Source organism: Apostichopus japonicus, chromosome 8, assembly GCF_037975245.1.
Source record: "Apostichopus japonicus isolate 1M-3 chromosome 8, ASM3797524v1, whole genome shotgun sequence".
In the NCBI taxonomy this organism is placed as follows: domain Eukaryota; kingdom Metazoa; phylum Echinodermata; class Holothuroidea; order Aspidochirotida; family Stichopodidae; genus Apostichopus; species Apostichopus japonicus.
In genome coordinates, this window is record NC_092568.1 from 17,893,683 (window position 1) to 17,906,830 (window position 13,148).

A 13,148-nucleotide genomic window follows, 5' to 3' on the forward strand; every position below is an offset into this window, starting at 1 on the left:
AGTCCCACGGAAGCAGAAGAGAAGCGATTCAAGAGAAATCCAGCTTTTCAACTGTATATACCAATATATGGACAATGGGACACTGACTGAGAAATTACTATAAACAAGGTGGAAAAGAACAAAGATGTCTCATGGCTAAAACGGATAACAAGAACTTCTTAGATTTGTTACAAAACATGACTCAAGTACTTTTGAGTGAATCTGGTGAAAGTCCAGCTACTTTAAAGTCAATCAGCAATCTCAAACTGGTAGGTCCTCTTTAAATAGATCAGGACTTTACTTTAAATAGTCAACCAGCGATCTCAACCTGGACCTCTTTACATAGATGGCGTCTTTACTTTAAGTAGTCAACCAGCGATCTCAAACTGTTAAGTTCTCTTTACATAGGTTGCGACTTTACTTTAAATAGCAACCAGCGATCTCAGACCGTTTGGTCCTCTTTACATAGATGGCGACTTACCAGGTTGTCGTATCTTCCTCCAGCGGCTAAAATATCTTGCTTCGTGTACTTCTTGTTCTTAAACTGAGCGACGAACTGAAACACATAGCCGGAGTAATATTTGTGGACCAGACTTGGAGCGACCACAAACTGCAGAGAAATAACAGAAAATTTAATCCCTGTTTTGATATTTTTCACGTAAATGAGTTCCTTCCTCTGACTTGGTAAATGAAACTCTTCAAAATGGATATTTAACTAAGCCACGAGGTATATCTAAACATGATTGTCCCATTTTATAATCATTAATGTAATGAGTCTTGTCATATGACACAAATCTGGTTTCAATAAAACTCTCAGCAAACAGTACTCTTACTGACTGTATATGTATATACATATGTATATGTATATATATATATATTGATATATATATATATTTATATATATATATATATATATGTGTATATATATGTGTGTTTATTGTAGTAGATCGCCCCTCCTGGAGACATGAAGTGAAACAGGGAATAGATATTTGATATACCTGTTAGAAACAGTACAATGAGCATGTTAGGGTCTGCTTTTGTCATATTTCATGTCCCTGATACAGAATGTAAGGCAAATTTTAGCAGCTGTGTATACAGTGTCTCCTGCATTCACAAACATTCATTCCTTACAGCTTCTTTACTTTCATTGAAAGTAATTACGATTAAAATGAAATATTTCTTCCACAAGTTAAATGTGTTTATAGAGGAACACCAAAAGAGTCTGAACATAAAATTTTTAATGCGTGGAATGATGTATGCAGCATTCTTAAGACATTAAGTGTACCTTTTGCTTGACACCAAATATCTCTGCTCGAGAGATGATGCCTTCCAATTCAATAAGTGCCTGCTTGGCAATGGAGGCATTTTTTTTTTGGTCTTTTTTTCTTTGGTCTTCTTTTCTTTGGTCTTTTTTTCTTTGGTCTTTTGTTCTTTGGTCTTTTTTTCTTTGTTTCAGTTCGGCTCTGGTCACAGGTTCCAGTGCGGCTCTGATCACAGGTTCCAGTTTGGCGGATAGTTCCTTCAGTGAGCCCTCCAAGATGACAAACTTATAGAGACTATTTGCCTATGGAGAGGGAGGAAAAGTCAAAACGGGCGGTGAGGTGAAACAATCAAGGACTAGTATTTTCAATCTGTCGTGAAGATCATTTTAGGCAGAACGTGGAGAAAACTGTGAGACTGGAAAACAAACTCATCTACGACAGAAATGTTACAAGGTTGACTTGACTTGTTCTGATTTGTGAAATTTTGGGGAGTTTTTATAGAGATCTTGTAAGTCACTTACATTCTTGACATAGGTCAATTCAATTATTTATATGTGTAGCCTAATGATCAAATTCTCTCCTTCATTCATTTAGATTTAAGATACTTCACTAAATATGTGATAAATGCTTGTTTTATTTTTTTAACCTGATCCTGACCTACGTCAGTTGGAATAATCAACCAGCTCACTTGATACTCACCATGGGCAGAGCCAGTGCGGGAGAGTGCCTGAGAGGGAGCCCTTCCAATTTGTTTTTAAAAATTAGTTACAAACAGATACTTTTGGTGATAACAAGCTACACAATGGACACATCTTTTACATGTGTTCGTGCACTCCTTAGAGTGTACCATTATGTTTACCACACTTTGGCATGTGAGTGTACCATTGTGTTTAGCACACTTTGCATGTGTTCATTCCTTAGAGTGTACCATTGTGTTTAGCACACTTTTGCATGTGTTCATGCCTTAGAGTGTACCATTGTTCTTAGCACACTTTTGCATGTGTTCATCCCTTAGAGTGTACCATTGTGTTGAGCACACTTTTGCATGTGTTCATCCTTAGAGTGTACCATTGTGTTTAGCACACTTTTGCATGTGTTCATGCCTTAGAGTGTACCATTGTGTTGAGCACACTTTTGCATGTGTTCATCCTTAGAGTGTACCATTGTGTTGAGCACACTTTTGCGTGTGTTCATCCCTTAGAGTGTACCATTGTTATCTTACGAACAGCAATCTTGGCACTATTTGTCACCCACTCCCTCCCACTTTCAAGACTTCCTGGATCCACCACAGCTCTTCATTTCCCTCCAGTGTACTGGTTCCTTATTACCCACTGTGAAATTCAGGCGGGTTAATTTATTATTAAAGCATGTCATGTCCATAGATAATTCATTGGCAACAATGACCTATTGTTTTCTAGTGTTTTCTAGTGTTATATACTATAATGGATTGATCATACCTCTTGTTCTGAGCGAGATAAAACCTCCAGCTGGGTCTCCATCTCAGTTTTAATTTTCAATTTCTTTATTCCAGTATAAATTCTAAAATTTATAAATAGGACACATAGGAAATGATACATAAAAGACGTAAAAATGTACAAACTTGAGAATATGAACAAAAAGAAAAAAGATCGGAGACTTTATCAGCCTTTCTCTTCTTGGTGTCTGTGAGTATCTTGATGACGTCCTCCCTCTTGTTTTTGGGGATACCGCAGAGGCTCAAGATGGCTGGGAGAAGGGTGGTGTGGTTTACTCGAATAAAGTAAACCTTCTTCTCCTGCAGAGATAAGTGAAATAGGGCAGAAGATGAGATGATGGAGGTATTTATATACCATCAAAGAACAAATGTAGATCATTAACAAGATATGAGCCCAACTTTGTTACAGTTTATGATGTCTTATGGGTCCTCAAGTTGTCCTGTGGGTCCCTTAGATGTCATGTGGGTCCCCAATGTATCGTGTGGGTCCCTAAGGTGTCCTGTGGGTCCCTAAGGTGTCCTGTGGGTCCCTAAGATGTCCTATGGGTCCCCTAAGATGTCCTGTGGGTCCCCAATGTGTCCTGTGGGTCCTTAAGGTGTCCTGTGGGTCCCTAAGGTGTCCTATGGGCCCCAAAGTGTCCTGTGGGTCCCTAAGATGTCCTGTGGGTCACTAAGGTGTCCTGTGGGCAGAGGTACAGTACCGCTCACGTATAACTCCGCGTAGACGTATACTCTACGTTTATCTACGCGATCACGATTATACGATGTTATAAGTTTCTGTACGCAACTTTCTACGCGGTGTCTACAAGGCTTAGGGCTTCGCTCTAGTGCCCCTGAATAGGGATTATACGCGCGTGAAGACGTACAATCTCGTATAAAACGTAGGGTATTCTCAGTTGCTTTATATAGCAGAGCCTCTATGGGTTAGAATAAACTGTGATGAAGACAAGAGTCGGTAAACTCAGTATCGCACCAAGCCCAATAAATGACTTTCCAAAGTATTCAACCACAGAGTAAGCATATACTCAAGCCGATAAGAATAAGAGTAACAGAGAAAACAGCGCTAGTAGGAGCACAAACCATCGATACAATCAGTGTTAAAACTTTAGCTAGGAAACTATATTAATTACGACAATGTGCCCCAGTCTGTTACTATTTATACGTGTTCCTCTCATTAGGCATTAAATTGAATGTAGGTAACAATTTATGAGAACTAGGTAGGCCTTGGCCGATCCTACCTCTTTGCCTACATCGAAAGATACGCCGTATACACCTCGCAAGAAAACCACGATAACCTTAAATGAAAAAACAATATTTTGCACTTGAAGATCTGACTTCCCCCAAAATGCAATTAATAAGGTTTAGACCCAGTACTTCTTAATACATTGAGATTCCAATTACTAGTCACAAATATTTTCTGAAGAAAAACCTTACAATATTTTTCACAAATATTGATGCTTAGATAAGTGCTTCCTCACAATCAACGAGCCGCCCCGAAATTCGCTCCGCTTACGTAAAACTTCTATATATATAACACGTTGAAAAACCTGAGTTTTTACACACATAATTCCCATTGACATTGGTCACGGAACATAAGTAGGTCATCGACATTCGAACTTGCCCAAGTTCATCGCACCCTGGGAGCGACACAATACATTGAACATGATGGTACATGTTCCCGCCATCTGGACGAAAAGTGTAAATTTTGGTGTAATATGCAAATTATTAATGGTACTGTGCTGTGTGGTTAAAACTTAACCTATTGCGACACACACAAATTTTGGGAAGCTGTTGTAGAAGTAAATTTTGTATCAAATGTAAAGTACTGTAAGGTACTTTAATTTATAAAAGACGGTTTCCTTCACATGGTAAGGCAAAGGGGTGTTTCGGTGAACTCAATCTCTTTGTACAGTATTTGGATACTTAAAATGACCATGTACATGCAGTTTCTATTTCTCTTTAAGTAAGCTCTACTTAGCATTTTTATCTTTTGTGGATCTTTATTGGAATAAATACGAAATGTATTGTTTGACGCCAGTATTTAACGGCAAGCATTTCTTATATTGTTGACTGAGCTTCAAAATCCATTTTCAAAAAAGTATGTTTTCATGAAGGTTTTATAAAATCGACATATAGCTAGGGTAGGAAAATATTAACTTAACCACATTAACGAAAGTTGTTCTATCCAAATAAAATACATGTTTCTCGTACTGAGATCTGAAAAAAAACGGGTGGCCATTTTTCTTCTTTTCATGCACTAATACTAGTTTGGAATATGTGGCAACCTTTACAAAATAATTTTTTAAGGATAGCTTAGATTTCTTGTAATCCGAATAGAAACTTGGGAATCAGGATAAAGGAGGCCCCTTGCGAGGATGAGACACATGTTTTTTTTTTTAACTTGCCCTGCTTCTAAGTTGTTGGGTGGAAGTTTTTTTTCTTTTCATTCTGTTGGAACCAACGGTAAATTATGTAAAAAGTTGACACAAGAAACGCTTAGTAATACTTCATTATTTCTTCAAAATGTTGTCAACTATTCAAAGTAAACTTATACTCCGTGGAACATAACCTCGACAACTGAAAAAAAAAGTCGGGAAAAGAAACACTGAATAGAAACCCATTTAACGAAAAACAGTTATAAGTTCTATGCCGGAAAACACTTTACCTGCGTCCTCTTCGCTGCTAGGTGAATATCACGTCTTAAACTACGATTTAAGAAACGGCTGTTTTAAACATCTCACTAGTTCTTTCAGCGACATTAATCCCTATTCATTGAGCACAATATCATTTCCTGCATATAAACTCGTACAGGGATTATACGAGGTGTCTACGGGGCAATTTGTTTGTCAACGTGTTTATACGCGATTGTACATGTTTATACGTCTTTAAACGATTCTGTGCGGGTACACATGTCCAGTTATACGTGAGCGGTACTGTATACTGTGGTATCCATGTGGACTCCTAATTTCTTCATGTCTATCTGGCACAATTGTAGTTTAACCTTCTTGTGCAGCCTTTTCATGGCTCCTAACCATCTCATTTGCTATCTTCCTTTCTCTAAGTTTACACAATCACACTATAAAGATGTCTATGCTACCTGCTTTTGCTTCACTGAAAGCAACATTGCTCTATTATCTCACTTCTTCTTTGTCAGCATGTTCAACATGGTGTTCTTATACATCTCCATCGTCACATGGGAAATATATTCTTTGAAGTTTGATTTGCACATAAAATTTGCTAAAAAATTAACCCTTGAACATTTTTTCTCACATCACAATATTTTCACAGTCATTAACTAAAAAATCTAGAAAATGGAAACAAATTTTCACCTCCAACGCTGGAAACTCTTCAATGATTTCCGATACTATGTACATGACTTCAGCATCGGGTAACAACGTTGCTGTGATGTTTGTTATGATATCAAAGGCACATTCAGTGAACTCCCTCAGGTGACTTCTAGGGATCTTCCTCTCTCCATAGACCCGCTCTATGGAGTATCTGAAAAGAACGGACGATGAAGTAAATAGCAGCAACTGAGGAATTAATCCAAATAAATCCCACAGGAAACATAAGAAAAGAATGTTCTTCCAGGTTATACAAAATGCAGTAATGTATGTTGTATGAGGGAATCAATATTTAAGGAATAAATTTGCTTCAGGCATCCTTTATTGGTTAATAGACTGTCAATACCCTATTTTCTTTTAAATTTGGGAATGTAATGGGCAAGGTCCACATGAGTCTGTTATTGCCCAAAATGATTGATATACCAACCAAAGGCAGCCTAAAACAGTTTCTATTTATTAAAGGAATTCAATAAAGTTCTGCAAAATTTACAGGTAAAAAAAGGGATTTGTAAGCATTTGGCTACAAAGTTTGGCCAGTTGCATCACAGGAAAACCTGGCAACCCTGAGACACTTACCTTTTTAATCTTGGAATTGAGTTTCTGGCAACAGTCCTTGCAAATGGAACCTACAAAATAAAAGATATGAATTGAATAAATACTTAATTATTGAAATAAGATTTTCCAAGATGCTGAAAATTAGACGACAAACTTACTTGAACAGTAGACGCTGTATGTGTATCAATAACCTAAATTTATAAAATGTTTTGTGCGGCATGTACAATGGGGATATTTTGTTATGACAAATTTCCTGTTTGTCATCAGAATTTAAAAAAGAAAGAAAAGAAACATGAGATTTGCATTACTTTCAGGCTTGACACAAAGTTTCATGTTTTAATTTTCTTAGTGATCACAACAAGTTCCTACGGAATTATTAATATCCTCAAAATTTTTAATGCGTTCTTTCCTTGCCCTAGAACAAAACGATTGGTAAGTATCATTAGAGGAATGATGGCAGCATATATGAATTCATCACCCATCAAGCCCTCATTTAATACAATCTTACACTTTTAAATATTTTCAAAACTACTAAAGGGTGAGTGTACAGTTTATGGTATTTTAAAACAATTGCTTTTTAACCCTAACAACATATTTTAAAGTGATAAATTAATTAACAAGAAGTTAATTGTCAACAGAGTTACAGAAGGAAGAGGAAACTAAATAATGATCCCTTCGATTGTTACTGGACACCAAGAGATATAAAGAACAGTCAGCAGAGGTGAGAAGAGAAAAACAACAAATATATTAGAGACTTTTGGATGGATTTAAGGCCAACCAAGATGTTTCTTTCTCTATTGAGATTCTGTGTACTTGTACTTGTACTCTTGTTGAGATCTCTATCCCAATATGGTCACGTACAGTGTATTACCAGGGCCTTTTTTTTTTAAAGATTTTATCACATTTTCCTTATTTGAATCAATCAAGTTCTCATTTTACTTTTCAAGTACCCAGTTCCTAGAAGAACTGGCATTTCCAAGTTTAATTATGGGGTGGGGGTATTTGAAAACAGGGAGAGACACTGACCCGTAAATCAAACGGCAGCACCACCAGGCTTCCGCTGCTGTCCATGAAGTAAGCACCCGATTCTGTGGAGTCACTGTGGAGAGCATTCTTTGGCATAAGGAGAGGGGAGCTCACTCTCACTGCCCCGTGCTTCTCAAATAAGTTGGTCAATGAATCAAAGACAGTCTTCTGTATGAGAGTCTCCTTGAGAAAGAAATCCTGCAAGAAACCCAACGAGGATACACATATAAAACATTGCATGTCTAATAGTACGTACCTGTCGCATGTCAGAACTGACCATGCATCACTGGCGGATCCAGGGGGGGGCCAAGGGGGGCCATGGCCCCCCAAAGGTGAGCCAAAAAGTGTTTCCGAACATCCGCTAAATTAAAAAATTAAAATTAAAAAAATCGAGAGGAATAGCAGTGGTAGACTAGTCTAAACCTTTTCGTTTTCTGGTTTAAAATTAAATGCAGAGCTCCCAACTGACCCGCAATTTGCGGGAATTAGACCCGCATTCTAACACCCAAAGCCGCTGACCTGCCCAAGCGTCCGAAAAAAACCGCATTGTAATTGTCAAGTATACATAAAAAAATTTGCATCAAATTTTGACTTAGCAACCATCATTTCTTTAGCATTTAGCATAATAGAGTATAAAACCTGCTTTACAGCCTCACTTGAACCTCAATTAGCCTATATTTCTTTTCATTGGGGCGAGCAGCGAACATTTTCATGCCACGGGAAACAATGAATTATCACCTACTATTCAATTTATTGATGTTACACACAAAAAAATGCATATTTCCCTGAAAATTTTGGGTGACAAAAGCCTTTCTAAGTGCCACCATTTTACATGTAGGCATCACCAGGATTCCAAAAAAATTCAAAAGGGGAGGGGGACACCCCCTCCCCTTATACCCCTCCCCCAGGACAGCAATTCGTGGCATGGACCAGCATTTGCCTTCTCAAGAGTTGGGAACTATGTAAATGTATGAGCATGAGGATTTACAGTTTAACACCATTTTGCAGTTACAGGCTGGTTGTAAGAAATTTATAACCTATGAGAAATAAAATTTCTTGAGAAAGATGATCCCAACTTTGTTTTATAAATATTTTAGAAAATTACACCTGGGAAACATTTTTTTTTGGAAGTAAATTAACATCACCATTGTAAACTTTTGTCGCACCAAATTGCATCTGAGGGCATTCAGCAATAGAAAATTTTCCAAAGGGGAGGGGGTAACCCCCTCCCCTTAGACCCCTCCCCCATATCACTCTAATGCCACTTTGGCCCCTCCCAAACAAAGGCCCTAGATCACTGCAAGGGATCAAAAGCTTTATGTGTCCAAAATTAAGAGTCTTTGACTTCTATTGACCTCAAACAGGGGCGTATCCAGGATTTTCTAACCCGGGGGGCGGGAATTACTATCTAAGCGGAGCGCCACCATCGGTTGGCGCGCAGCGTACAAGAAAATTTCTGGTTTTGATACCCCCCAGGTCACCGGAAATGGCACTTCTCGGGCTTGAAAATGACCAACCAGATGTACACTTTTTGCCTGAGAACCAAGTATTTCCCAATAGTTTTTTTTTTCCACCCATCACCTTTTTGAAGATTGTCACCAGTCACAAATCATGTTCGACCTCATAGCATGTCCTGTGGATCATTGCTTTTGTAGGTGATTCTACGTGGCGGCCCACAATACCCGTCAGCCCCACTTTTCAAGGTTTTAAGCCAATTATTTGTTGAGAATTTGTAAATTCACATTTCTCGTGAATAAACTCACTTCAAAACATACCCATAATGTTGCACAAAATTTTATCTATGGACAACCGATATAGAAAAACCTCCTTCAACCCCTAACATGCAGACCGGTCAAAATTGCACGAGTATAGAGGGATGTATGATGAAGAATGTTGGTCAGGAAAGTTTCGAAAATTCAGATACAGTTAATTTATTGGTGTACAAATATTAAAACTTCTTATAACGGCTATTATAAACCTGGTTGAGGGAAATGAAAAAATAGCAGATACATTTCCAAAGCCGAACACTACACACATAGGCGTAAGAGGCGGGGGGGGGGGGGGGGCTGCAGCCCTAATTCGCCATGTCTACTGTAAAAGAGAGTTTTTAAATAATTAGACCTCCATGCTTTTTCTCCATCTGCATAAGACACTTCGTTGTTTACATTAGCATCCCGCGGTATACTGCGCAACTTTCATGAACCGTGTGGTACACGATGGCAAGCGCTGTAATAACCGATGCTTACTTATATGACATTGACATGTTGAACGCGCGCGAAAATTTTTGGTTATTTTTTTCGGGCAAGTCGGGCAGTTTTGAGGCTGTTCATCCTGGAACGCCATTTTCATGCTCACTGATATGATGTGATATCTGCTGTTTGCTTTAGAAATTCGAACAGGCGCGTAGCGAGGAATTTGCCAAGGGAGGAGCGAAGCCTGTAGGCAAATTATCTAAGCGTAGCTCCACCATGAGTTGGCGCGAAGCGTACAAGAAAATTTTGGCCGAAAATGCCTCCAAGATCGCTGGAAATGGTACTACCCAGGACAGAGGCGTAGGAAGGTACTTTTGAGTGGGGGGCTGAAGACTGATGGCCGGCCTAGGGGAGGGGTCTAAGGGGAGGGAGTGTCCCACTCCCCTCTGGAATTTTTTTGCATTTCCAGGTGGCCTCAGATGCAATTTGGTGCAATATAAGCACACTTCAACACCCACTCCATTTTGTAAACTTAATTTTGTATTTTCACCTGGCCTAGATGCAAGTTAGTGCTCTAAATGAGATTTTTTTCTCATTTGGAAATTAAAAAGGGGTTTTCTGACTTGCGAAGCGGGGGGGGGGGCAGAATGATACTTCCGCCCCTCCACATTTTTCACTGGGGGGCTGTCGCCCCCCAGCCCCCCGGTTCCTACGCCCTTGACCCAGGACTATTTGTTGGCGCGAAGCGTACAAGCAAATTTTGGCAAAAATGTCTCCCAGATCGCTCGCTGGAAATGACACTTCCCAGGCCTTATAAGTTGCATCTAAGCATTTTCTATTTTGAAATCCTTGATCCGTCACTGGCTACCCTGTGTTTATAATAGGGATCAGCGCTGTAATGATGTCACTGTTCCTCTTTCTCTTCCCGGTGTCTTGGCGTTTTCTTTTTCTCCCTCCTGTTCTCCTTTTTCTCTCTTTCTTCTTTTTCTTTTCCCTTCCTTCCTCTCCTCCTCCTCTTTTTTCCCCCTCTTTTTTCCTTTTTCTTCTCTTTTTTTCTCTCCTCTTTTTCTTACCCGGGGGGCGCGCACCCCCAACGCCCCCCCTGGATACGCACCTGTCACAGAACCTTTGACCTCATCAAAGACAAAATGGGATTTAACATACAACTTGCTATGGATGCTGGCAGTCTGTTTGATTTCAGCATGTATTGCCCTAATTCTTTTAACCACATAAAGAATGGATAAAATTGTAATGATTTGGAAATCCAGAACAGTGAAAAAACTTCCAGCCTCCACAAGTAGTCAAGCCCAGACCTCCTGCTTTTAATGTGGACACCCTAATCAACTAGGTCATGGACACTGATTGTATATCCTGAGGTTTGAAACGGGTAAGGAAGGTCTTCCTTCTACTGTAGGTTTCGGCCATCTGTATGGAACAAAGCTAGTTCTGCTTTGGTGAAATCTTTATGTATATTTATATATATAGCCATTCTCTAAATGCAGCATAGTTGTTTAACAGTTCCTCCCCCCCATTATTCCTATAAAAATATATATATATATATATATATATATATATATATATATATATCTATATATATATATATATCTATATATATATATATATATATATATATATATACATATATATATATGTATATATATGTACATATGCAACTGTGATGTTTTTAAATAGTAAACAGACAAGCGATGGTTATGATAACGATGGATTTATTCTGTTACTTTTTGTTGTCAACCATTCTGTTTCTTGTTTGTGATGCATGACCTTTATTTACTTCATATTGCAGAGGGCAGTATTTACTTTTAGATTGATGTAAACATTACATCCCTCCCCTTTTAGTTAAAACAGAACAATCCTCTTAGAGTGATAATATCGAAACTTCATGTCTTGTGAAATAAGAAACAATAACATTTTTTTTCTATTATGGTAAAACATGAAAATAATGCAGGCGATAATAAAAGAAAAGATGATGCTCAAAATATATCTGACGTTACGTATTTTACAAACATACAATACTTTTATGTGGCTGTGTGTTTAGAAAGTTCACAGTTTATATTTCCGATATTAGTCTCCGTGGCGGTTTCGTACTTCACTGAGAACGTCTTAATTAGTCGTTTTCAGCACTTTCCTCCTCTGTGATCTCCTCCGGTGGTTGCTCAGGTTCGCTAGGTTCACCTTCCAAGCGTTTGAAGAATGAAGTGATTACCGAACCATTTCCCACCTCCGCGTCTATGCAATTTCCCTTGCGTTTCGTTACTGTCATCGGGTTAGGATCATAGGGGGTAGACAACATGTTCCGCTTTTTCTGTTTCACAAGGACTGTATCACCGATAGCTATGTTGCACTTGCGTGCGTGAAGAGATTTGTCGGCAATCACTTTCATTTTCCGCTTCATCTGAGCATCACCTTCGCGAAGACCAGCGAAGTCGCGTAGCTCGCGTTTTGCGTCTGGGAGCATGATGGACATTTTTCTCCCATACAGGAGTTCAAACGGGGATACATTCGTAGTGCTGAGTGGTGTAGCTCTGTATTGGTGCAGAAACTTACAAAGTTCTTGCTTCCAGTTTTTGTTTTGCGATACAGACGCTCGAATAGACTTGACAAGCGTGCGGATGAAACGCTTGGCTTCACCATTGGCATGGGGCCACAGCGGGGTGCACTTCCTATGAGTGAAACCAAGATAGTTTGCAAACTTGGCAAAGTCCTCCGAGTTCATAGGTGGCCCATTGTCGGTACGTACCACCTTTGGAATTCCGTGTCGTGAAAATATTTTGTCTAATTCCGGGATCACAGTTTTCGCTTGTAGTGATGGTATTATTATAGCTTCTGGATAACGGCTGTAATCATCGATAACTACCATTACATATTCTCCTCCTGCGAATGGCCCTTTGAAATCCATGGAGACCGACTCCCATGGGGTGCTGGGGAGTTCTGTCATTCGCAAGGGCTCTGGTGGGGTTGGAGATGGGGTCACGATTTGGCATGTTAGACAGCCTTTTACTTTGTGTTCAACGGATCTATCAATACCAGGGAACCAAACTTTTTCTCGTAGGAGTTGCTTTGTTTTGACGATTCCCTGGTGCGACGCGTGTGCTAAGTCAACGGCTTGTTCGCGAAGTGATTTTGGCATGTCTCTCAGGACAACACCGTCAACTACAGAGCACTCATTTTTCATGTGTCTGAAATCACGAACTGGTTTCGTACTTCCCCTCGAACCCCCGACTTTTGTGTCACAGACCAAAGTCCGTACCACTAAGCCACAGTGATTCTACTGGTGTGAATGCGCATTGCAGCCTTT

General features: G+C 39.3%; 1 protein-coding gene across 5 annotated transcripts in view; it reads right to left on the reverse strand.

Moving 5' to 3' along the window:
• Window positions 1–13,148, reverse strand: part of LOC139970834 (eIF-2-alpha kinase GCN2-like) — a 71,967-nt gene that overhangs the window by 7,023 nt on the left and 51,796 nt on the right. For all 5 annotated transcript variants that reach the window (XM_071976865.1, XM_071976867.1, XM_071976868.1 and 2 more), the window contains 6 exons: window positions 7,641–7,838; window positions 6,636–6,685; window positions 6,045–6,213; window positions 2,842–3,015; window positions 1,265–1,543; window positions 461–589 (listed from right to left, as the gene is read on the reverse strand). In XM_071976865.1, the coding sequence (XP_071832966.1) occupies window positions 461–589; window positions 1,265–1,543; window positions 2,842–3,015; window positions 6,045–6,213; window positions 6,636–6,685; window positions 7,641–7,838 (999 nt within the window). The remainder of the gene's footprint in view (window positions 1–460; window positions 590–1,264; window positions 1,544–2,841; window positions 3,016–6,044; window positions 6,214–6,635; window positions 6,686–7,640; window positions 7,839–13,148) is intronic.